The sequence below is a fragment of the Barbus barbus genome (assembly GCF_936440315.1).
Source record: "Barbus barbus genome assembly, chromosome: 36".
In the NCBI taxonomy this organism is placed as follows: domain Eukaryota; kingdom Metazoa; phylum Chordata; class Actinopteri; order Cypriniformes; family Cyprinidae; genus Barbus; species Barbus barbus.
The window spans coordinates 8,104,438-8,131,380 of NC_136714.1; the positions used below are offsets into that span (position 1 = coordinate 8,104,438).

Below are 26,943 nucleotides of genomic sequence, written 5' to 3' on the forward strand. Positions count from 1 at the left end.
GAAAATGCCACATGGTACATCATACATTACTAACAAGCTTCTGTATTTATGGTACTCCACGTAACATTCTTCCAACATCCTCCACACTCTCACTAATGTAAAACTATTATTTTCAGACAATTCAAAATGGCAGTAAGCGAGTCCTATAAAGGCCTAGAATCAATTTTTCCTTATCTGGCAGTGTTCTGTAAATGCTTGGCTGCTGTAATTCCATCACTGTTACTGTAGTAGGTACAGTAAAATCATCTGTTGGCTTTATAAGTGGATGCATCTCGTGGGTCGCTGCTCGGGTTACTCCAGTCATCAGCCTCAGGACCTGTCTGATAATGTCGCCATGCTGACTTATTGAAGACTGGAAGACGCTCAAAAGACTCACTTGAGAGAGCCTGGAGAGAGTGGGAAGAAAACCGTTTCTAGTCGAAGCTAATGGTAAGGCCACGTTCACACAGCAGGAGAATACGGTTGTCAGTCCTGTATTTGAGTCCTTAATACGGTTACGTTCACACACAGTTTGGTTATTGATTTTATTTTGGTCACTGTCATTATGGTTACTGGTGTGGAATACGGGCTTGACTCCCGTTGCACGTTCATACAGACAGTAATCTAAACACAACTGTAAGCTGCTGTGTGAACGGGACATATCAAGACTCACACCTGTAAAGAAAATGCGGTTGTCAATCCAAAAAACTGACAGTGTGAACGTAGCCTATGTCTCACAAATAAAAACGTCAATGTAAATACCTTAAGATGAATTACTGCATCTGTCCCGAAGCCTTCAATCGAGTACAGGCTCAAGTCTCCCTGAAAGTAGCGTGCATAGAGTCTAGAGATTGGCAGTCCGTAGCCAAAACCAGCCTGCAGAGACAATATAAACAGGTTGAATCTACGTACAGTGGTGTGAAAAAGTGTTGGGCCCCCTTCCTGATTTTTAATTTTTTTGCATGTTTGACCCACTTTAATGTTTCATGATCATCAAACAAATTTAAATATTAATCAAAGATAAGTAAACACAACAATTTTTTATGAAGGGAAAACAAAATCCAAACCCACATGGCCCTGTGTGAAAAAGTGCCCCCCCCCCACCTGTTAAAACATAACTGTGGTTTATCACACCTGAGTTCAGTTTCTCTAGCCACACCCAGGCCTGATTACTGCCACACCAGTTCGCAATCAAGAAATCACTTAAATAGGACCTGCCTGACAAAGTGAAGTAGACCAAAAGATCCTCAAAAGCTACACATCATGTTGAGATCCAAAGAAATTCAGGAACAAATGAGAAAGAAAGTAATTGAGATCTATCAGTCTGGAAAAGGTTATAACGCCATTTCTAAAGCATTGGGACTCCAGCGAACCACAGTGAGAGCCATTATCCACAAATGGCGAAAACATGGAACAGTGGTGAACCTTCCCAGGAGTGGCCGGCCGACCAAAATTACCCCAAGAGCACAGCGACGACTCATCCAAGAGGTCACAAAAGACCCCACAACAACATCTAAAGAACTGCAGGCCTCACTTGCCTCAGTTAAGGTCAGTGTTCATGACTCCACCATAAGAAAGAGACTGGGCAAAAATGAGTAAAGTTCCAAGACGAAAACCGCTGCTGAGCAAAAAGAACATAAAGGCTCATCTCAGTTTTGCCAGAAAACATCTTGATGATCCACAAGACTTTTGGGAAATACTCTGTGGACTGACGAGACAAAAGTTGAACATTTTGGAAGGTGTGTGTACCATTACATCTGGCGTAAAAGTAAAATAGCATTTCAGAAAAAGAACATCATACCAACAGTAAAATATGGTGGTGGTAGTGTGATGGTCTGGGGCTGTTTTGCTGCTTCAGGACCTGGAAGACTTGCTGTGATAAATGGAACCATGAATTCAGCTGTCTACCAAAAAATCCTGAAGGACAATGGGTCTCATTCACTAAACATGCGTACGCACAAATTTTTGATCATGATTCATCAAAAACTTTCGTACTAAAATTGATTCTAAATGTACGAAAAAATTCAAGAACAACTTATACCACACGTACGCAATAATCATGTACGCCCAGGGCCTTATAAGCATGTATAAAGAACCCCACATATAATTAGGTTATGTACAGGGTGGGTGAAAAGTAACTAGACGTTAAAATTGATAATAAAGTATAATTAGAGGTCCAATTATATAAATATATATATATAAAATTAGAGGTCCAAACAACAAATCACCTGATCTATGCTTATATAAACGGTGATTATTGTTTCTCACCTTGTGTTTGGAGGCATGGCACACTTGGTACTGCTTGAAGACCTTGTGGCGCTTGCTCTAAGGAGAGAGCGCGTCTTTAGAGAGTGCACAGCAGGGCCGGCGCCAAGGGGGGCACTCGTGGGCCGTGGCCCCCCAAACAAGTTACTGTGCCTCCCCACTTTCCATCCTCTCCCCTCCTTGCTGAACGCGATCGATTTTGAAAGCGAAAGTACCGATAAAACAGCGCACATAAGAAAACAATTGAACGCTTTAGCGAGCGTCAGCAACTGCAAGCGATCACAGATTGCACGCTCTTCACCAATACACCCCCCCACACACACACACACAACGTGATCTGTGCCCCCCCCCCCCAAAATTTTTTTTAAATGCCCCCCGATGGAGGTGCCCTGGCGCCGGCTCTGGCGCACAGATATGTTTGCTGAGAGTGACGAATGGCTGTTCAGTTGCTTTTAAATAACACATTTTTTCTGGCTTCCACCTCCGACAGCAAAACCTCATATTCATTATCGTTAAAGTTATTTTTCTTTGTCTTTTGTTTCGATGCCATAATTGTCTTTCTCTAGACGAGTGCCGCTTTGCGGAAAGCCCTTATATGGAGCTGGTTTGGGCGTGTATTATGCTAAATTCAAATTCAAATTTTATTTGTCACATACATATACATACGTAGTACGACATGTAGTGAAATGTATTGTACGACTGTCCAACAAATTGTCCAACAAAATTAGAAAAACCTCAAGTTTACAAAAATACAAATAGAAAAAGTACAGTAAACATATATACAGAATAAACTAGCAATAAAATAAAATAACAAATAGATATGAGAATAAAAAATAGAATATGATTCTATATAGATTCTATAAAAAGTAAAGTGCATGTCAGTGATAAAGTGTCCGTGTGCTGTGCTGTGCAGTGCAGTAAAGTGTATAAGTGAGTAAAAGGATACTAAAGACAAAGACAAATGGTATGTAAGTCCCACTCATTTATCCTTTCGTAACCTTCTACAAATTAGTGCAGATTGTACTTGAAAAATGTGCAAAGTGGAAGTGTGGGGTGATGTGATTAGAGTGGAGAGTGGTTTAGACTCCGAATGGCCTGCGGGAAGAAGCTCCTCCTCATTCTCTCTGTGTTCGCCTTCATGGAGCGGAAGCGTCTCCCTGAACGCAGCAGAGAAAAGAGTCCATTGTTGGGATGGCTGAGGTCCTTCACTATCTTCCTGGCCCTGGACAGGCACCGCTTGCTGTAGATGTCCTGCAGGTTAGGGAGCTCGGTGTGAATGGTACGTTCCGCTGAACGCACCACCCTCTGGAGGGCTCGTCTGTCCTGCATAGTGCAGTTCCCGAACCAGGAAGTGATGCTGCCCGTCAGGACGCTCTCGATGGTGCAGGTGTAAAAAGTCTTAAGCACCCGAGAGGGAAGTCTAAAGTCCTTTAAGCGTCTCAGATGGTACAGACGCTGCCTGGCCTTCTTCACCAGGGTGCTGGTATGACAGGACCAAGTCAAGTCCTGCGTGATGTGAACACCCAGGTATCTGAAGCTGTCCACTCTCTCCACTGGAGTCCCGCTGATCGTGATCGGCTGGTACGACCGCTCCTGCTTCGTACTGAAGTCCACTATCAGCTCCTTAGTTTTGCTGATGTTCAGGTGTAGACTATTCACCTGGCACCAACTCTCCAGGTTCTTAATCTCCTGTATGTAGGCCGTCTCGTCGTTGTCTGAGATCAGGCCCAACACAACAGTGTCATCAGCAAACTTAATGATGGTGGTGGAGTTGGAAGTGGCCACACAGTCATAAGTGTACAGTGAGTACAGCAGGGGGCTCAGAACACAACCTTGAGGGGCTCCGGTGCTTAGGGTGATGGAGGATGAGGTGTGTTTACCCATCCGTACGGCTTGCTGTCTGTCCTTCAGGAAGCTGGAGATCCATTGGCACAAGGATGTGCTGAGACCAAGGACCTCCAACTTGGAGGTGAGTGTGGAGGGAATTATGGTGTTAAACGCTGAACTGTAGTCCACAAACAGCATTTTTACATAATTCCCTTTTCTGCAGTCCAGGTGACTTGTTGTGGTGTGGAGGAGGTGTGAGATGGCATCCTCCGTGGAGCGGTTATGTCTGTATGCAAACTGTAGTGGATCCAGTGTGTCTGGTAGTGATGCAATGATGAAGTCTCTGACCAGTCTCTCAAAGCACTTCATCACCACTGATGTGAGGGCTACAGGGCGATAGTCGTTTAGGCAGGTGGGCTGCGGTTTCTTGGGGACAGGAACAATGGTGGACTGCTTAAAGCATGAGGGGACTATGGACTGTTCCAGGGAGAGGTTGAAGATCTCGGTGAACACCGGTGCTAGCTGGTCAGCGCAGGCCTTCAGAACCCGACCTGTGATGCCATCTGGTCCTGCTGCCTTCCTGATGTTCACTCTCCTGAATGCCCTCCTCACGTCATGCTCCGTGATGGTGAATACGTTGTCCTCACCGGCTTCCTCAGCGTGCATGCAGTTAGCACTGCTAGCGCCGTTAGCGTGATTAGCTGCAGCCTCGAAGCGAGCATAAAAAGTGTTCAGCTCGTCAGCCAGAGAGGCGTCCGCATTCCCCGGTCTGGAGGGTGGTGTTTTATAGTCCGTGATGGTTCTAAGTCCCTGCCACAGGCTCCTAGAGTCGCCATGTTGGAATTGCGACTCTAGTTTCCTCCCGTAGCGCTGCTTCGCCTCCTTCACCGATCTGCGCACGCTGTAAGATGCAGCCTTGTAATCATCCATGTTCCCGGTGATGAGCCCTGTGTTGTAGGCAGCGGAGCGGGATCTCAGGGCGTCGCGGATGGTTTTATCCACCCACGGCTTCTGGTTGGGAAACGTCCTGATGATGGTTTTCTGCACCGTATCATCCATTAGTTTCTCTATAAATCCCACAACCGCTTCCGTAAACAAGCTGACGTCATCAGAGCTGCGCCGGAACATGTCCCAGTCTGCGTCATCTAGCGCGTCCTGCAGAGCGGCCACCGATTGGTCCGTCCAGCGTTGGACCTCCCTCTGCACCGGGGCTTCCTGTTTCAGCCTCTGTTTGTAAACAGGCATGAGGAAGATGGCGGCGTGGTCCGATTTCCCAAACGGTGGTTGTGACTGTGCCTTGTAGCTGTTCTTGTATGGGGTGTAACAGTGATCTAATGTCCTTTCGCCCCTGGTGGGGCAGCTGATGTGCTGATGGAAGTTCGGCAGTGCACGCTTGAGGTTGGCACTGTTGAAATCTCCCAAAACAATGAATGCGGCGTCCCGGTGCTGTGTCTGGTGAAGGTGTAGTGTTTCATGTAAATCCCATATCGCAGTGTCCGTGTCCGCTTGAGGTGGAATATAAACGGCACTGACGATGACCGAGCTAAATTCCCAAGGGAGATAAAAAGGGCGACATTTGATGGTCAGAAGTTCAAGATTCGGTGTGCAGGAGCGTGAGAGGGGAACAATGCTCGCGCTGTCACACCAGTGTTCGTTCACCATCAGACATACTCCACCTCCCCTAGTCTTCCCCGAGTCCAGCGTTCTGTCCATGCGGTAAACCGAGAAGAACTCGGCCGGCTGGATGGCGTGGTCTGGTACCGCTGGGTTCAGCCATGTCTCGGTGAAGCAGAGAAGGTTGCAGTCCCGAATGTCCCTCTGGAACCTGACTCTTGCCCTGAGGTCATCGAGTTTGTTATCCAGCGACTGGACATTGGCGAGCAGGACACTTGGTAAGGGAGCGCGGTGTGCGCGAGCCCTCAGCCTGTTCCTGACGCCGGCTCGTTTCCCTCGAGGACGCCGGTACGGGTCGGGTCCTTTGTTCCTCCTCAGGATCTCGCTTGGCCAGGATGGGTCCGGGTTCAAAATCGGCGAAAGGTTAGTGCATTGTGCACCAATAGAAATAAGAGTGGCCCTGTCGTATGTAAGAATGGCCATCTTACAAAAAGAAACCGGTGTTTATAGTTAACAATACGAAAAAATAACAAAAAAAGACAAAGTTTGGTCGGAGCAGTCGTGACGGCAGCCGATCTCACCGGCGCCATCTTATATCATCATTATATGCTAATCACTAACCTCGTGCACGCGGGCGCTCTTTTAGAAGAAGTCCAGATTCACTAACAGAAGAACGAGTTTAAGAACAAGCTCATGTGCGTACCCACGTGTTGTGAATTAGGCGGAAAGTTTTTGTGAGAAGTTCAAATGTGCGTATAAATACGAAAAACGTACGCACTGACCCAATGTCCGGCCATCTGTTTGTGACCTCAAGCTGAAGTGAACTTGGGTTCTGCAGCAGGACAATGATCCAAAACACACCAGCAAATCCACCTCTGAATGGCTGAAGAAAAACAAAATGAAGACTTTAGAGTGGCCTAGTCAAAGTCCTGACCTGAATCCTATTGAGATGCTGTGGCATGACCTTAAAAGTCGGTTCATGTTCGAAAACCCTCCAATGTGGCTGAATTACAACAATTCTGCCAAGATGAGTGGGCCAAAATTCCTCTACAGCGCTGTAACAGACTCATTGCAAGTTATTGCAAACGCTTCAATGTCCATGGTCCATCTGAATTGAAATGGTGATTTGTTGGAGTGGTATAAAAAAGGTTATTATACCGTGGCAGCGGTCGCGGCAGTCGTCGTGTGAAGCCCTCCTAGTGTGAAGACCGAAGAGTGTAAAGACCATCAACTCTACCGTGCGACTCCACTGGGCAGGGACACCGGCAAGGGATAGAAGTATCGCTTTTTATTTTAGTTTATTCATTTATATATTTATTATTGAAATGTTGTTATATGCATGTGTGAATTTTATTTAATTTCTTTATTTTCTTAAATATGTGGGTATATAGTATTTATAGAGTTGTAACTTTTAGTTTTAGTTACTTTTTCTTATTTGTAAGTCGCTTTGGACAAAAGCGTCTGCTAAATGACAAAAGTAAGTAAAGTAAGTTGTTGCTGCAGTTAGTAGGTTTAGGGAGCAAGCACTTTTTCACACAGGGCCATGTGGGTTTGGATTTTGTTTTCCCTTCATAATAAAATCCTTCATTCAAAAACTGCATGTTGTGTTTACTTGTGTTATCTTTGATTAATGTTTAAATTTTTGATGATCTAAAACATTAAAGTGTGACAAACATGCAAAAAAATTAAAAATCAGGAAGGGGGCCAACACTTTTTCACATCACTGTATACAAACAGATTTATACTGTCTGAAGGGTAGTTACCAGTGGGACAGCAGTTTGTGAAGCATCCAGACGTGGCGTTGGAGCAGTGGAATACATGTAATTGAAGAGACGATCAATCTTTCGTAAGGGGACACCACCACCTTTGTCACTAATCTAGACAGACACATAAAAATCTAATTAAGAAAGTGCAAGGTGTTACTATGAGCTTTTGAAGTCGCCATAATTATTCATGTTTTTTGCTAAATAGTCTTGTGTGGAACCTTTATTGAGAGATCCTCTTTTCCCAGAGTAACCATTGCTTTCACTGCAGGAAGCCCCTCACTGCTGTTTTCACAGAGCTCCACTGTTGCCCGCATGGAATTCTGCACATGTACAAATAATATAGTAACTTACCCAGAAGATGTAGAGTAAGATGAATAAAATAGCTGACAGAAGTCCACCTAAAGCATAATTTGAGAAACAGTTCATTGCGTTCCACTTTAAAGATCACCTAAAAATATGAACAAAGTTTTGGTGACACTTTATAATTAGTTTCAATTCGTTAAAGGAATAGTTCACCTAAAAATAAAAATTTTGTCATCATTTACTCACCCTCATGTCGTTCCAAACCTATATACATTTTCATTTTTGGGTCAACTATCCTTCAGATACAATGAACCAATGAAAAAGCTTCAGATACAATGAACCAATGAAAAATACGTTTATAACATTTACTATTATCTAAGTTGACGATAATTTCTACATATACTAATATTTGTATTTAAATAATAAATTAACATAAGTTATGTATGTAGAATGATTATCAGTGTTATTTTAGTATAATTTAGTTACTATTACAGTTTTTACTAATAATTTGAATTAGTTTTTATTTTTATATTTTCATTTTAATTAAAAATACAGTCATTTTTGTGTCATTTTCATTAGTTTTTTAAAATGTCTATATATGTCATGAGACCGGGTCATGTGCTTCTCCCTCTCACCACAAGACGTCGCCCTCTCCCATCTTCCCAGACTCAATTCTCCAGATTCCATTCACCTGACATATTACACCCTCAGCTGTTCCCCATTGCCACAGACTATACCAGGGAGGTGCGGTCAGGGTAGGCAGGGTAGGCAGTGCCTCACCAATGTTGACATTACATTTATTAATTCCAAGAGCTTTATTAATTCACCACAAACCACATTATTAATTGCATTTATTTTATTCCAAATATTAATTTTTGTAACAAAAATTCTCAGGAATATACACATATAATATACTCATTTTGCCATTGTTTGCTCCTAAAAACCATTGTTTCATGCAGGAAATTCAAGGCCATGGCCATTGAGGCAGATGTTAGCAGTGCCTCTTTGGTCCATAGAACGTAGTTTACGTAGATTTGCGCATGCGCAGTCAGTTCTCATGTTGTCTTTAATTATCAACATTGAGGCAGAGACCGAGTTTGCTTCATGTCACGTGATCCACTCGCTCTCACTCAATCCGCGCTTCCCGATACTTTGCATCTAGCGGCGCCTAGCGTTGGCTGTCAACCTAGTTCGACGGCTGTGAACCGTTGGATATTTGGATATTATGGATATTTATTACTTATTTATTACTATATTATTTTCAACATTGTCCTATGAAGAAAAAAGAGCTTTTTTGAAATTGAGAAATACACCCAACAAAGAGGACTTTTACAACAAAGTAACCCAGACAGCAAGCAGTGTTGGCCCAGATCCGGCCCACATCTGGCCCATGTGAAATCCATGCAGGCCAGATGTGGGCCGGATCTGGGCCAACACTGCTTGCTGTCTGGGAATAATTGACATCTTTGTCCAGAGGGATAGACGCATGGACTTTGTCTACAAATAAAAGTAAGCACCCCCTTTAAAACGTAAACTATTAATTTATTTATTATTTTTAAAACCCTTATATTGGCGTGTGTGTGTTGTCTGATGGTGGGCTATAGGCCTGCTGTGCGCTGACACCAAAATGTTCTCTCTTCCATACCCTGGTGCGCCGTCACCTCTGCCACATTTGTACTGTATGTCTATCTGTGCGATTATGGTGCATTTCGTAAGGGTTAAAATGCTGTTTTGTAGTTCTCTTTTTTTAAATCCTGGTGCGCCGTCGCCAGATGCTCATTGCATGTCGGTGTGTGCGCCTAGCGCAGTTTGTAGGAGCGAATAAGCTGTGTTTGTACTTTAAAGCTGTACTGCTGACACAAAGTTTTCTGACTGTAGCCTATTCAAATCCTGGTGCGCCGTCACCAGACCAATAGTGTGTGTGTGGCTGTCTGTGCACGTTTGCGCATTTTGAAGGAGTGACTAGGCTGCTTGTCGGTTCGCTGACACCGCGCCGCCTCCCTCTCTTACTGTGTCCCGCACAAAACATTTGTTTGTTGTAGAAGTCATCATAAGATAGATGTGTCCATTAATTTGATTATTAGATTTGATTGTGCATTAGCCTCACATATGACTGACTTTGCTGTATGCAGGCAGCGATGTGATGATGCCTGATATGAACTTGGGTTGCTACATTAACTGAATGAATATATGAACATATATGCCACATTGATAGGTCACAGCCTACCCATGACAAGATTTCACCGCACGTTACTGGACTGTACGTATGTTCTCCTCTCACTCACCACTCTGCCAGGGTTAATTATTAGTTGTTGATATGTGGACTGATGCAAGCACTAGGTTGCCGGAATTGTGTCATATCCCTGTTTTTGTTTGAGTTGTTTTTCAGATCCTGTCTGATCTGTTTCTGTTTTTGGACTGTGTCTGCTTTTTGTTAATAAAGACCTGCTTTTGGACCCAAACGCCTGTTTCCACGGTGCTCTCTCAGTGTTCCGTGAGAGAATTAAGCCAGCAAACATGGGTCCAGCAGGGAAGTTGCTCAACATCCACCAGGAAGACCGGAGTATTGAGGAGTATGCCAGGGACTTCGTTGGAGTAGCTCAGCCTTCAGGGTGGAGTTGGCTGCAGAGTCCGCTCACAGTTCTCCTGAAGCCGCCATCCAAGGGGTGTCCGAGGCCTCGTCTGCCACACCCAGTATTTTGCATCCGTTTCCGCAGCGTCCCGGGCTGATATGCAGCTTGCAGGATCCCCCGCTGAGGTCGGTGCAAGCGGCGTGGTCTGCTCGCGGTCTTCCCGAGGTGGCGGTGTCCGCTAACGATCCTCCCGAGGCGGTGCTCGCTTTAAGCCTTCCCGAAGCGGCGGTATCCGCTCACGATCCTCCCAAGGCCGCGGAGCTCGCTTCAGGCCTTCCCGAAGCGGTGGAGCCCGCTGATGTTCCCTCCGAGGCCGCGGAGCTTGCCTCAGGCCTTCCCAAAGTGGCGGAGCCCGCTGATGTTCCCTTCGAGGCCGCGGAGCTCGTGTCAGGCCTTTCCGAAGCAGCGGAGCCCGCTGATGTTCCCTCCGAGGCAGCGGAGCTCACTTCAGGCCTTCCCGAGGCAGCGGAGCATGCCTTAGGTTTTCCCAAGGCGGTGGTTCCCGCTCACAGATCTCCCGAAGCGGCAGTGTCCGCTCACAGTTCCCTCAAGGCGGCGGTGTCCGCTGATGTTTCCCACACTGATGTGCCCACAGAAGCGGTGGAGCCCGCCATTGCACGCTCCAAGGTGGCAGTTCCACACACACCTCTGGCCGCTGGACCTGCCCTGGGTCTCCATCCCGTCGGCGCTGCCTCAGTCCCCAGGTCCCCCTCTGGCACACGGACCTGGTCCCCCCCATCCCACCCTTCCGCCCCCGCTCTGCCGTCCCCCTGGATGGGCGTTTGGGAATGTCTGGAAGCCGTTCCTTAGAGGAGGGGTCCTGTCATGAGTCCAGGTCCTGCGCTTCTCCCTCTCACCACAAGAGGTTGCCATCTCCCATCTTCCCGGACTCAATTCTCCATATTCCATTCACCTGATACTCATTATTACACCCTCAGCTGTTCCCCATTGCCACAGACTATGGCTGTGTCCAAATTCAGGGGGTTCCTCCTTAGGATCCTTCCTACCCGGTTGAAGGAGGAGGGATCCTCCGACGTCCGCAAAACCCGGAAGTCGGTGTTTGTGAATTTGGACAGCCTACCCTTCTTTCAGTTCCCTCCCTTACCCGTAGCTCATATTCTGTCGCACATATCCTGTCGCCTAGCAACCGTGACAGCGCCAAGCAAGAAGCGGGAAAATGGACAAACAAAGAGTTATTCTCCTCATTTTAATTATTTTGGAAGAAATAAAGCAATTAAATAAATTAAATACTTTCTTTGCTCGTTGTCGGAGAGTTTTTTATATCAGACTACAAGACAGTCACATCCAGGTAAGCCATTATAGCCTATTTTTATTTGTTTTTAAGTATTCTACTAATTTCTCCTACAAATTCATTGAGCCGAAGCATAAACTTTAGCTTGTTTTGTCAGAGAAACTCCTCTCCCACTCCGCTACCGCTCGCTTCGTCCGCCATTACGCTCTGCCGAAAAGAATTATGGGATAGGTAGGACGGGAAAGGATCCACCACACCCATCCTTCCAATTCGGGGAAAAGGAGGACGTATTTGTGGGCCGCATTTGAAGGATCCTACGAATTTGGACAGCCTTCGTCGCGGCGCTGTGATGTAACATCCTTCAAATGAGTACTCCAAAGGATGCAGACCCTGAATTTGGACACAGCCTATATATTCTCCTCTCACTCACCACTCTGCCAGGCTTAATTATTAGTTGTTGATATGTGGACTGATGCAAGCACTAGGTTGCCGGAATTGTGTCATATCCCTGTTTTTGTTTGAGTTGCTTTTCAGATTCTGTCTGATCTGTTTTTGGACTGTCTGCTTTTTGTTAATAAAGACCTGCTTTTACATTTACATTTATTAGGGCCCAAGCCAGTAAGGCGCAGGGCCCTATTGTTCTTCTAAGGATTATTAGGGCCCAAGCCAGTAAGGCGCAGGGCCCTATTGTTCTTCTAAGGATTATTATTTTTTTTTTTTTTTTTTTTTTTATTATTTTTTATTTCGACTATCCGGGTACTTTTGGGGGCCTTAACGTGCCCGAAAACTCTTGAAAATTTGCACGCACGTTGGAACCTGCGGCCATTAGGACGCCGCTGAGGCTGGGACCCGGGCGTGGCACAGGGGCTCTACGGCGCCCCCTGGAAAATTGTCAGAAAACTTGATGTATAGCTCACACATACTTGCACGTATTCATATGAAACTCGGTACACATATAGAACTCATTGAGCCTAACAACTTCCGAGCAGCATGTCATAGGCTCCGCCCAACAGGAAGTCGGCTATTCAGGGCTGTTTAAAAAGCGCATGCTCTGGAATTTGATATACTCCTCTGAGGATTTCCATACGATTGCCACCAAAGTCGGTGAACATGATCTCAAGACATTGGGGACGCTAAATTGCGAAGATATTTTTGATATGTCGAACGGTTTGCCCGTGGCGAGGCGATGAAGTTATGGCGAAAAATGAGACCCAGGAAATGCCTAATAACGTCCACATACATTGTATGATGTAGATCAAACTTCAGTGGTTTGTTCGTTGTATGATGCCGATCGGATAGATGTGACTATTATGACTGAAAGTTATAGCGCCACCAACTGGCTGCAGGAAGTGTGTCGTTTTCAAAATGCTTTGAATTCAGCATCTTCTTTTTACTCGATTTGCTTCAAACTTCACCAGAATAATGTCAAAACACGGCCGATGTAAAACTGTGAAGGGAATATTGATATCTAAAATTATGTTGCCATGGCAATGTGTCAAAGTTGAAAATTCGTTTCTGGTGATTTTGAGGCAGATGACATGTTTAGAATGTCATGAAACTCAACACACATATCAGTATTAATGATAGTTAGACACTGGAAAAAGCTCATAAACGGGCGTGGAAGAGGCACTCTATAGCGCCACCTTTTGTCAAAAATGGGGGGGTTAGTTTTAGCTACAGATACCAAACTCGGTACATAAATTGTTCTTATTAATCCGGACAACTTTCTAATTTACAGTCATTAGCTAAGACCAACAGGACGTCGGCTATATTTATTTTAATGTGGGTTTTTTTTTTAAACGGGCTGTAAACAAATTCATACTCCTCCAAACAGAAACACGGAAATCACACCAAACATTTTTTCTCATGATGCCAAAATACTGAAGATGCTAAATTGCGGACGGATTTAGGATATCTTGAACGATGATTTAATGGCAATTTATTAAAGTTACAGTAAAAAAGAGAAAACTTTTTTTTTTTTTATCTTTTAAGAGCAGCTTCCAAACACTTCATAAAAAAATACATACACAGAACAATACAGTCTGATAATATGTGATTAATTTCATGAATTTACAATACACTATGCAGAGGAGAAAATTAAAAAACTATCAGAGCTGCTTTTGAGTGAGAGCTCCCTGTCAGCCTGCAGCTGAGTGAGGGGAGGGGGTGGGCTGTGAGTGACTGTGTGAGTGACTGTGTGGATTGAGGCAGTGGGTGAGAGAGAGAAAGAGAGAGAGGGTTTGTTTTTTTAAATCTTTAAAAAATGCTTATAAATCATTAAAGATTTTGATAACACTTTATAATAAGGTCTCATTTCTTAACATTAGGAAATGCATTAATTAACGTGAACTAACAATGAAAAATATATTTTTACAGCATGTTAATTCTTCCATGATAGTATGAACTAACAAAGAACAATTTTTTTAAAGCATTTATTAATCTTTTTAATGTTAGAAAAATAGTCATGTTCAAAAGATAAACTTTAAAATGTAATAATATATTAACACATTTTGGAATTAATATTGATCAACATTAAATGGTATATAATTATTAATGTTTATATATATATAATGATAGCTACAGACACCAAACTTGGTACATAAATTGTTCTTATTAATCCGGACAACTTTCTAATTTACAGTCATTAGCTACGACCAACAGGAAGTCGGCTATATTTATTTTAATGTGGGTTTTTTTTTTAAAAAACGGGCTGTAAACAAATTCATACTCCAAGCAGAAACACGGAAATCACACCAAACATTTTTTATCATGATGCCAAAATACTGAAGATGCTAAATTGCGGACGGATTTAGGATATCTTGAACGATGATTTAATAGCAATTTATTAAAGTTACAGTAAAAAAGAGAAAACCTTTTTTTTTTTATCTTTTACGAGCAGCTTCCAAACACTTCATAAAAAATTACATACACAGAACAATACAGTCTGACGATATGTGATTAATTTCATGAATTTACAATACACTATGCAGAGGAGAAAATTTTAAAACTATCAGAGCTGCTTCTGAGTGAGAGATCCCTGTCACTGCTGCTGAGTGAGGGGGTGGGGTGGGGTGGGGTGTGAGTGACTGTGTGAGTGACTGTGTGGATTGAGGCAGTGGGTGAGAGAGAGAAAGAGAGAGAGAGTGTCTGTTTTTTAAAATCTTAAAAAAATGCTTATAAATCATTAAAGATTTTGATAATACTTTATAATAAGGTCTCATTTCTTAACATTAGGAAATGCATTATTTAACGTGAACTAACAATGAAAAATATATTTTTACAGCATGTTAATTCTTCCATGATAGTATGAACTAACAAAGAACATTTTTTTTAAAAGCATTTATTAATCTTTTTAATGTTAGAAAAATAGTCATGTTCAAAAGATAAACTTTAAAATTTAATAATATATTAACACATTTTGGAATTAATATTGATCAACATTAAATGGTATATAATTATTAATGATTATATATATATATATATATATATATATATATATATATATATATATATAATGATAGCTACAGACACCAAACTCGGTACATAAATTGTTCTTATAAATCCGGACAACTTTCTAATTTACAGTCATTAGCTACGACCAACAGGAAGTCGGCTATATTTATTTTAATGTGGGTTTTTTTTAAAAACGAGCTGTAAACAAATTCATACTCCTCCAAACAGAAACACGGAAATCACACCAAACATTTTTTCTCATGATGCCAAAATACTGAAGATGCTAAATTGCGGACGGATTTAGGATATCTTGAACGATGATTTAATGGCAATTTATTAAAGTTACAGAAAAAAGAGAACACTTTTTTTTTTTATCTTTTAAGAACAGCTTCCAAACACTTCATAAAAAATTACATACACAGAACAATACAGTCTGAGGATATGTGATTAATTTCATGAATTTACAATACACTATGCGGAGGAGAAAAATTTAAAACTTATCAAAGATCTCCTGTCACTGCTTCTAATGTGTGCGGTGGGTGACTGGGTGGGTGACTGACTGTGTGAGTTCAGTGAGTGTGGAGGGGGAGGGGGAGGGGGAGAGAGAGAGAGAGAGAGAGAGGGTCTGTTTAAACTTCTCAATAAAATCCTTAAAAAATGCTTATAAAGCATTAAAGGTTTTGATAACACTTTATAATTAAGTCTCATTTGTTAACAGTAGGGAATGCATTAATTAACATGAACTAACAATGAAAAATATATTTTTTACAGCATGTTAATTCTTCATTGATAGTATGAACTTACAATGAACTAACAATGAACAAAATATTTGTAATATTAGAAAAATAGTCATGTTCAAAAGATAAAACATTAAAATGTAATAATATATTAACACATTTTGGAATTGATTTTGATAAACATTAAATGGTATATATTTATTAATGTAAATTAACAACAGTTAAATAATGTTGTTTTTTAACATTGGTTAATTCACAAATAACATTAAATATTAACAATATATTTTTTACTTTATTCATTTGTGTTAGAAAAAATTATTAATGTTAGTTAATGGAAAAATAAATCATTAAAAAATGCTTATAAATCATTAAAACCTTTGGTAACTATAATAATTTCTCATTTGTTAGCATTAGTAAATGCATTAACTAACATGAACTACCAATGAAAAATATATTTTCACAGAATTTAAAGTTTTATATGTTGTTCTGTGTGTGTGTGTGTTTCACTGAGTTGATGGTTTGGATTAACCCTTTAATTGCCGTATCCCTTAAAACCAAACTGCCAGAGGGTTACTGTGATGCTTGTGCTCGCTGGGCACCGTTTTATCGATGCCACCGGGGTGGCGTATGCTGACGGCTTGGGCCCGTCATCGCTGCTTGCAGCTATATTTATTTTTTTTTTTTTTATTATTTTTTATTTCGACTATCCGGGTACTTTTGGGGGCCTTAACGTGCCCGAAAACTCTTGAAAATTGGCACGCACATTGGAACCTGCGGCCATTAGGACGCCACAGAGGCTGGGACCCGGGCGTGGCACAGGGGCTCTACGGCGCCCCCTGGAAAATTGTCAGAAAGCTTGATGTATAGCTCACACATACTTGCACGTATTCATATGAAACTCGGTACACATATAGAACTCATTGAGCCGAACAACTTCCGCGCAGCATGTCATAGGCTCCGCCCAACAGGAAGTCGGCTATTCAGGGCTGTTTAAAAAGCGCATGCTCTGGAATTTGATATACTCCTCTGAGGATTTCCATACGATTGCCACCAAACTAGGTGAACATGATCTCAAGACATTGGGGACGCTAAATTGCGAAGATATTTTTGATATGTCGAACGGTTTGCCCGTGGCGAGGCGATGAAGTTATGGCGAAAAATGAGACCCAGGAAATGCCTAATAACGTCCACATACATTGTATGATGTAGATCAAACTTCAGTGACTTGTTCGTTGTATGATGCCGATCGGATAGATGTGACTATTATGACTGAAAGTTATAGCGCCACCAACTGGCTGCAGGAAGTGTGTCGTTTTCAAAATGCTTTGAATTCAGCATCTTATTTTTACTCGATTTGCTTCAAACTTCACCAGAATAATGTCAAAACACGGCCGATGTAAAACTGTGAAGGGAATATTGATATCTAAAATGATGTTGCCATGGCAACGTGTCAAAGTTGAAAATTCGTTTCTGGTGATTTTGAGGCAGATAACATGTTTAGAATGTCATGAAACTCAACACACATATCCATTTTAATGATAGTTAGACACTGGAAAAAGCTCATAAACGGGCGTGGAAGAGGCACTCTATAGCGCCACCTTTTGTCAAAAATGAGGGGGTTAGTTTTAGCTACAGACCCCAAACTCGGTACATAAATTGTTCTAATTAATCCGGACAACTTTCTAATTTACAGTCATTAGCTACGACCAACAGGAAGTCGGCTATATTTATTTTAATGTGGGTTTTTTTTTAAAACGGGCTGTAAACAAATTAATACTCCTCCAAGCAGAAACACGGAAATCACACCAAACATTTTTTATCATGATGCCAAAATACTGAAGATGCTAAATTGCGGACGGATTTAGGATATCTTGAACGATGATTTAATGGCAATTTATTAAAGTTACAGTAAAAAAGATCCATTTTATTTTTTTTTATCTTTTAAGAGCAGCTTCCAAACACTTCATAAAAAATTACATACACAGAACAATACAGTCTGAGGATATGTGATTAATTTCATGAATTTACAATACACTATGCAGAGGAGAAAATTAAAAAACTATCAGAGCTGCCTCTGAGTGAGAGGTCCTGTCAGCCTGCAGCTGAGTGAGGGGTGGGGTGGGGTGGGCTGTGAGTGACTGTGTGAGTGACTGTGTGGATTGAGGCAGTGGGTGAGAGAGAGAAAGAGAGAGAGGGTCTGTTTTTTAAAATCTTTAAAAAATGCTTATAAATCATTAAAGATTTTGATAACACTTTATAATAAGGTCTCAATTCTTAACATTAGGAAATGCATTAATTAACGTGAACTAACAATGAAAAATATATTTTTACAGCATGTTAATTCTTCCATGATAGTATGAACTAACAAAGAACAATTTTTTTAAAGCATTTATTAATCTTTTTAATGTTAGAAAAATAGTCATGTTCAAAAGATAAACTTTAAAATTTAATAATATATAAACACATTTTGGATTAATATTGATCAACATTAAATGGTATATAATTATAAATGATTATATATATATAATGATAGCTACAGACACCAAACTCGGTACATAAATTGTTCTTATTAATCCGGACAACTTTCTAATGTACAGTCATTAGCTATGACCAACAGGAAATCGGCTATTTTTTTTTTAATGTGTTTTTTTTTTTAAAAACGGGCTGTAAACAAATTCATACTCCTTCAAGCAGAAACCAAAAATTCACACCAAACATTTTTTCACATGCTTCCAAGATACTGAAGATGCTTCATTGCGGACCGATTTAGGATATCTTGAACGGTGATTTAATGGCAATTTATTAAAGTTACAGTAAAAAATAACACTTTTTTTTTTTTTTATCTTTAAAGAGCAGCTTCCAAACACTTCATAAAAAATTACATACACAGAACAAGACCGTCTGAGGATATGTGATTAATTTCATGAATTTACAATACACTATGGAGAGCAGAAAATTAAAACTATCAGAGATCTCCTGTCACTGCTTCTAATGTGTGCGGTGGGTGACTGACTGTGTGAGTTCAGTGAGTGTGGAGGGGGAGAGAGAGAGAGAGAGAGAGAGGGTCTGTTTAAACTTCTCAATAAAATCCTTAAAAAATGCTTATAAAGCATTAAAGGTTTTGATAACACTTTATAATTAAGTCTCATTTGTTAACAGTAGGGAATGCATTAATTAACATGAACTAACAATGAAAAATATATTTTTACAGCATGTTAATTCTTCATTGATAGTATGAACTTACAATGAACTAACAATGAACAAAATATTTTTAATATTAGAAAAATAGTCATGCTCAAAAGATAAAACTTTCAAATTTAATAATATATTAACACATTTTGGAATTAATATTGATCAACATTAAATGGTATATAATTATTGTTGATGTTAACTAACAACAGTTAAATAATGTTGTTTTTTAACATTGGTTAATTCACAAATAATATTAAATATTAACAATATATTTTTTACTTTATTCATTTTTGTTAGTAAATTATTCATGTTAGTTAATGGAAAAATAAATAATTTAAAAATGCTTATAAATCATTAAAAGCTTTGGTAACTATAATAATTTCTCATTTGTTAGCATTAGTAAATGCATTGACTAACATCAACTACCAATGAAAAATATATTTTCACAGAATTTAAAGTTTTATATGTTGTTCTGTGTGTGTGTGTTTCACAGAGTTGATGGTTTGGATTAACCCTTTAATTGCTGTATCCCTTAAAACCAAACTGCCAGAGGGTTACTGTGATGCTTGTGCTCGCTGGGCACCGTTTTATCGATGCCACCGGGGTGGCGTATGCTGACGGCTTGGGCCCGTCATCGCTGCTTGCAGCTATATTTCATTTAGCTGACGCTTTTATCCAAAGCGACTTACAATTGCTATATATGTCAGAGGTCGCATGCCTCTGGAGCAACTAGGGGGTTAAGTGTCTTGCTCAGGGACACATTGGTGTCTCACAGTGGATTCGAACCCGGGTCTCTCACACCAAAGGCATGTGTCTTATCCACTGCGCCATCACCACATGCGCTTTTGGACCCAAACCCCTGCTTCCACGGTGCTCTCTCAGTGTTCCGTGACAATATAGTTTTAATTCATTTTATTTCTGTTTTAGTTTGTTCTTTTGGTACATTAAGTTAGCATAAAATAAAAAAAGTCTTTGCAACTATAGCTGAAATAAAGTTTTTAATATTTTATTTCAGTTAACATTTCAAGCAACAATTTTTTTTTGTAGTTTAGTATGGTTAATGTTAGTTTACTATAACCATCCTGATGATTATTAATTATATTCATACTGGCCTCCTTTTGATGAAAGTACACCTTGAAAAAAGTTGTGAATACAAAATATTTGAATAAATAATTTAATTTTAAGTTTCCTTCCAATATATAATAATTAAACAACAATTAACTAGGAATAATTGTTCATTTATAAATTAGCATTAACCTAGATTATTACTATAAAAATGTATTGTTTAATTTTTTCATTGTTTGTATCTGATGCATAAATTAATTCAAACGAATTGAACCTTATTGTAAAGTGTTACCCGGTTTTCATTCTCCTTTTAAATTAGACTGTCTATTTTTCTTGCCTTGAAGAGCTCAAACAGCATGTGGAAAAGATGAGAGGGCACATAGACCACCTGTATAGGCTTCTTTGGAGCTTTGGCTAGCAGACAGGGTGAAACAGTTTAGAAAGGCACAGATAGATTAAAAATAAATATAATTATGTTATTAAAGACATTTAAACAGATAACAGTCTCACAGTTGAATTCCCCGATCTTCAGTTCAGGAGCTGTCATGTAGTACTGCTCACAGAGCATCTTTGCTGTCTCATATGCATCTGAGATAAGAAATCAGAATCTTCAGAACCATGTTTATTTTATGTATCTGTGCATTATAAGTATCTTTATCTCACCTCTTACCACCTCAGCCACGTTGCACACTGGGTCAATGCTTCCAATGTGTTTTGGTTGCGCAAGACAAGCGGCGTCACCAAACAGAAGAGCTACAACAGAATGGAGAACTGCTAAGACTCCAGTTCCAAATGATATAAAGACATTCCTTCCATCAGATTTAATTCCTTAACATTTATCCAACATGAATGTGATGTCACCCACTGTGCTGGTTGATGAGCATGCGGAAAGAAATGCGGTTGGTGTAGAAGCGGTCAAGAAAGTACTGCACATTGCTGCTGATGAAGGGGTCAAAACCAAACTTCTCTTTGTATTCGATGACACCCTGGGCCATAGTGGGCACCACGTCATTGTGCCTGTTCCGAATCTTAATCAGGATCTCTAGGAAGCTGAACAATAATAAATTGTTTTGGGGTAAAATAGCATTTGGGTAAAATTAATAGAGAAAACATGCATTTTCTGTACAAATTCAGACGTATAAGGGAATAGTACACCCAAAAATGAAAATTGGTTGAAAATGTACTAACCCTCAGTCCATTCAAGAAACACGCAGCTCTTCGGTTAACAAGATGTTAACTGATGGACTGGAGTCATAGGCGGAGTTTGGGGGGGGCCGGGGGGGGGCACTGCCCCCCCAGATCAGAGCCAATCGATTTTGTCAGATCTATGAATACAAAAATATTTTCAGATTGTCTAATTTTATTTGCATTATCTTATTTTAATGAGTATGTTAAGGCTAAATTATTTGTAATTAATGTAAAAAACCCCCCCAAAAAAACCTACTCTCACAACTCGCGAATCTCAAAGTATCGCGTGAGTGGACTCTCTTCTCGTTCTCTTCCCACTTTCTGCAAAGATACGCTAAATGAACAAAATGTATATTCGTCGTTTTTTTAATAAACCCACAATAAAAAGCGTGGAGGTCTCTAACTTTGACACTTCTCAAAAGAGGCGGATTCTTCTACATTAGGTAAGACATAAGACATAAGTGTTTGAAATGGACTCTGTGGACGGAAAGAAGCGACCAGCCTCCAGCACAACCCAGACACCCACAAAAGCTCATCGTAAGCTTAAAACAAAAAACAAACAAACAAACAAAAAAAGCCTCATTTAGTGCGCACCGAGAACGAGCATGAGACTGGCTGCAGTTCCTCTAACGGCCACTGGTGTCAGTAACTGTTAGAAATGTCAGAACTTACGCAGTGCTCCTTTAAATGAAGAAGAAAATATATAGGCTATAAATAATTGAAAATGTAGAAAATATGGTATATGCAGTGTGCAAAAAAAAAAAAAAAAAAAAATGGTATATACGGTGTGCAAAAAAAAAAAAAAAAAGGTATATACGGTGTGTAAAAAATAAAAAATCAGAGCTCATGGTCTACCGGTAGGTGCCCCCCCAGGCAAAAATGTGAAACTCCGCCTATGACTGGAGTCATGAGTATTACTTGTGGATTATTGTGATGCTTTTATCAGCTGTTTGAACTCTAATTATGATGGCACCCATTAACAGCAGAGGATCCCAGTGGTGAGCAAGTGATGCAATACTAGATTTGGATCTGTTCTGATGAGGAAACAAACTAATCTACATCTTGGAGGGCCTGAGGGAAAGCAATTTTCATTTTTGGGTGAATTATTTCTTTAATGCTCATCCCTTTAAGCAAAATAAAAGAAAATTATTTTCACTTTCCCTGACAAGGTTGCAGACTCACTCATTAAGGGTGCGGGGATCCTCTGGACTTCTTGTCTCATACTCTAACAGCTCTTCAAAGCTCTGGCTGTACCTGATACCACACAAAGATATGTATTAAAAATGCTACAAAATATTAAAGTTTTGTATTATATAACATAAAAACATTACTCTTTTCAACTTTAACTTTAACCATTTTGACTATGGCAATTCTGTTATTCCTCTTAGAATCACTAGGTGGCGAATACTATGGAATGATATTCCGGACATTATTCAAACGGAATTGCAAATTGTATTTGCAATTCCGTATTTGTATTTGCAAAATTGTATTTGCAATTGCGTTTTCAATTTGTGGACGATTAAATGAAAATTTTACATAAAAAAACTGCCCGATCTTCTGATCAACACATTTTACGTAAACCCATTGAACGCATGGTCCGCCAAATGCGGTTGACTGTGAGTGACGTCAGGTCCCAACACGAACACGACCCATAGCATAATCCCATCCTTGACACTGATTGACAGGTTTCCGTGTAAAATGATAAAGATAAAGCATACTTCATACAATTGTTAATTTTAATGGGGAAGTTTCATATTCATAAAATGAAGTGGTCAGGCTCCAAACCAAACTTTTCTCATTTTATAAACGATTTCAAGCTGTATTGTAAAGTCCTGTGTAATTGCACAAATAAAAAGGCTATTAGAACTCATAATATAGTAAGCAGGTATGCTATTGTATAAAGTGAGCCCCCCCCCCCCCCAAAAAAAGTTTGTAATTTTATTTATTTATTTATTTGTCTATTATATTTTGTTACTGTCCTCTGGCACTGTTTCATTATATTAATGTTGTTCATCTTTTTCTATGTTTCTTTTACGTTGTATTGTTCTGATGTAAGGCATAATAAAATAAAAAAATAAAAAAAAGGTTTCCGTGTAAGGCATCGGAAATGGAAATACAAAGGGAATTGCGATTCCATTTGAGTTTTGGCTGGCTACATACGCGACGCTGAGAAAGTGAAAAAGCAGAAGTGAATGAAATTGCTATTTAAATATGACTGGGTCAATACTCGTAAGATCTGGGAAACACAGATGCAAACGGACTTTGCATTTCCATTTTAAATTTGGCAGTCACTGTGCATTCGCTTAAACGAAAATGCAAACGGTAATGCGCGATTTGTATTTGCGTTTGGATTATGTCACATTTTATGCGTCCACAAATTGAAAACGCAATTGAAAATACAATTTGCAATTCCGTTTGAATAATGTCCGGAATATCATTCCATAGAATACAAATCAATTTTTAAATCCAAGCACTGCACGTGACATTCAATACAGCATGTTGGGATTAGCATTCTGATTAATGCTGTACTTTTACTCTTTTATCAGTTTAGAGTATGTATACTTTGCACAGAATCAAAGACTATAGAAAGGATCTTTGACAGCATGCACTAAACATCTATATACAGTGGTGGCCAAAATTATTAGAACACCAGTATTTCCTGGTTTTACGTCAGTTATCTTTTGCTGTAGGTTTATGAAACCTACCTGCAAAGCTACCTGAAAAAATACATGCAAGTGCACCCAGGGTTCTTCTGGATTTAGTCTGTCTCAGTTTGTTCCGTTTCTTCACATCTTTCCAGACAGACTGAATGATGATGAGATCAAATCTGTGTGGAGCACTGGCTGTTGTCAGACTCCTTGTGCAAACAAAAATCTCACTGGATTATTACATTTATAGGCAAAATGAATGTTTGGAAATGTAAAATTATATTTCCTACTGACATACACTACAGCAAAAGATATAAATAACTGACTTAAAACCATTTTTAGCTGGTGAAAATACTAGTGTTCTAATATTTTTGGCCATCACCGTAATTGACTACACTGAATTATTATTATTATTTTTATTTTTTAGCTTTGGATGCTAAGTACTTCACAACGGTGTTGCATACAACAATTTGTCAATCGTGGAATAATCAAGACAAGCCACCCTTATTTAAATAGTGATTTGTACAATACAGATTGTTTAAAAGCAGCTTCACTGTGCTAAACAGAAAAGTGACATTCAATGATGCAAACTTCATCAAATATGACGCAAATCCAAATCCTGCTGTAAAGCAGCTCTCACAAGACAATAGTGTCAAATCAGTCTCAAATCGGTTCAGTGTTGGATCAGATCAGTTCAATAATTGTAAAGTCCATCAATTACGAAACAATTTTAATTAAATGAAGACAGTCTGTCACTGTCATTACTCAGCTCGAGTCAGTTCAATGTTGAATAAATTCAATTCAAAAACAGTGTTGATGTTGCAAAATTCATAAATTATGAAGTTCAATTTAGTTATAAAGCAGCTCTACCGAAGACATAGTCATTATTCAGCTCAAGTTTTGTTCTCATCCTATCAGTGTAGTGTCATGGATAATATTACTGAATATTAAGTGTCTTTTGAACCCCAACTACGCAGAACAAAGGTAACAGTGGCAAGGAGCCTAAACTCCATCAGGTGACACAAAATTTAAAAAAAAAAGAGAGACTGCAGGACTCAAGATTCATTCTGCTACATGACACTTCTTTAAATGCACATATTTCTTCAAAAACAATCACTTTGAGCCCTTTACACCAAACCCAGTCACTGTTTACTAAGCTCACACTCATCATCACACCTGCTTTCCTCACCAGGACTTGACAAGTTTGACAGACGGCTGGTTCTGAAGATTGGTGGGCAACAAGGTGACTTCCCTCATTGTATTGGCCAACCTCACCGCCAGTTCTTTCCTCAGAAACACGTAGGAGGTTTTTTCACATGCATTTTCCCTGCCTGGTTAAGCAAGAGGCAAGAACAAGTTATTCTTTGTTTTCCGATGTTGAGCCTGTTGAGTCTATGTATGCTTGAGTGTGCACTTCCACGCAGAATTTGCAACTATTGTATACTGCAAAAGATTAGAAAGACACAAAGAAGTCATTATAAATATAATTAGCATCTAGATAATGACCATGGCTTAAAATAATCAATCAAGGGCACTAAAAAGGAATGTTACACCTCAAATATTATATATTAAACACACAACCAGTCAAAATTATTACCAAGTCATTAACAGTGAACTAACACAAATGGGGAATCAGGCTATGTAGTGACAAAAAAAAATCTTAAATGTATTATCCACCCACTAAAAGTTTTTTTTTTTTTTTTTTAAATAAATGTAAATGTGGATATATTAAAATTATATAGGCTATTTAAATATTTAGCTTTTTAATAGGTAATTCAGGTTATAATATATTAATATTTTTTTATCTTTTTACCAAACTTTTGACTAGTACTGTATGTTGGACATTATGCATAACAGAACCACACATGGGACTCTTTTGAGTTACATAAGTAGTGTAATAATGCATTTATTTATACCAAAAACACGTTTTATCCTTTGCAAAACTGGACAAGGTTCATTAAGTTATGACACAGGGTGAAACGTAACGGAGAGTCTATTTTTATTCAGTTGATGGCAGTGCTGTGCCAACAGAGCTTTAGCTTTCACTTGACCTTAACATTCAAGGTTGATATATAGTATCAATATCGACAAGTTTAATCACGAGGAATATGTGGTGAGAAAAATGTTCAACATAAGACAGGGTAGAAATCACTGAAGGCAGGTTCAGCACGAGAAAATCATACATTAATAAAAAAATAACTTCTGTTGCATCAGTAGCGGTTCTTCTTCACAATATTTCATTACTCACCAAAATCCAGAAATTGCTTGATTGACATCGGTGAGGGCGAGAACCTTGAATAATATTCGATTTTGTGCGTGACATCTTTCAGTAAGTAGTTAAACAGTTTCATGGTTAAGAACTACAGCTCGAGTACAGTGCTCACTCCCGACTTGAGGTGGACTGAACGTATTTCACTCATAGCAACAGTTGTTTTTGCGCTTGCTGTCAAGCTGAATCGTGTGATCCTCATCACGTGACATGACAGCGCGTGCCATCACTTGCAGAGTCGATTACACGGTTGCCAGATTAAGGATGGAATGTAATATACTACTAAGTACCTCCTTAAAGCTTGTATTTTATGCAGATATACGGTGTTCAATAGTCTATGCAATAGCCATTAATAGGGGATCAAATAATAACAATAAATCATATGTACTTCATTAGTGACCTTGGATTTGAGTTGAAACTATATTTAAGAAAACCCACAAACAATCAGTAGAGCCTGCAATTGTTAGAAACAGACATTGCTTACAGTGCTGTACATCTATACCACAGCATATGGGTAGTTGACTTATCAATGTGTCCTATGGTGTGACGGAAAAAAGAAATCTCTAGAAGATAAACCTCTCTCATGTAATTGTACCTCTAAGAATTAAGATACATTTTTCTCATGTTATTTGAATGTTAAGTTTTTTTTTTCTCTACATTTTTGCTATGTCACACCATAGGACACAGTCCAGTTTTTATTTGTCAACTACCCATATACTTCATTTATGCTCATCATTTTTTCAACATTTTTG

General features: G+C 39.6%; 1 protein-coding gene across 1 annotated transcript; it reads right to left on the minus strand.

Moving 5' to 3' along the window:
- Window positions 1-242: 242 nt before the first annotated feature.
- On the minus strand, window positions 243-26,273 carry LOC306856126 (pyruvate dehydrogenase (acetyl-transferring) kinase isozyme 3, mitochondrial-like; the record flags this gene model as incomplete). Its single annotated transcript, XM_079395157.1, has 11 exons — window positions 243-386; window positions 742-855; window positions 7,449-7,562; window positions 7,670-7,771; window positions 20,424-20,500; window positions 20,597-20,674; window positions 20,750-20,839; window positions 20,952-21,136; window positions 22,457-22,528; window positions 25,112-25,249; window positions 26,167-26,273. 11 exons carry the CDS (start codon window positions 26,271-26,273, stop codon window positions 243-245), a joined length of 1,221 nt encoding a protein of 406 aa, XP_079251283.1.
- Between the last annotated feature and the right edge of the window lie 670 nt (window positions 26,274-26,943).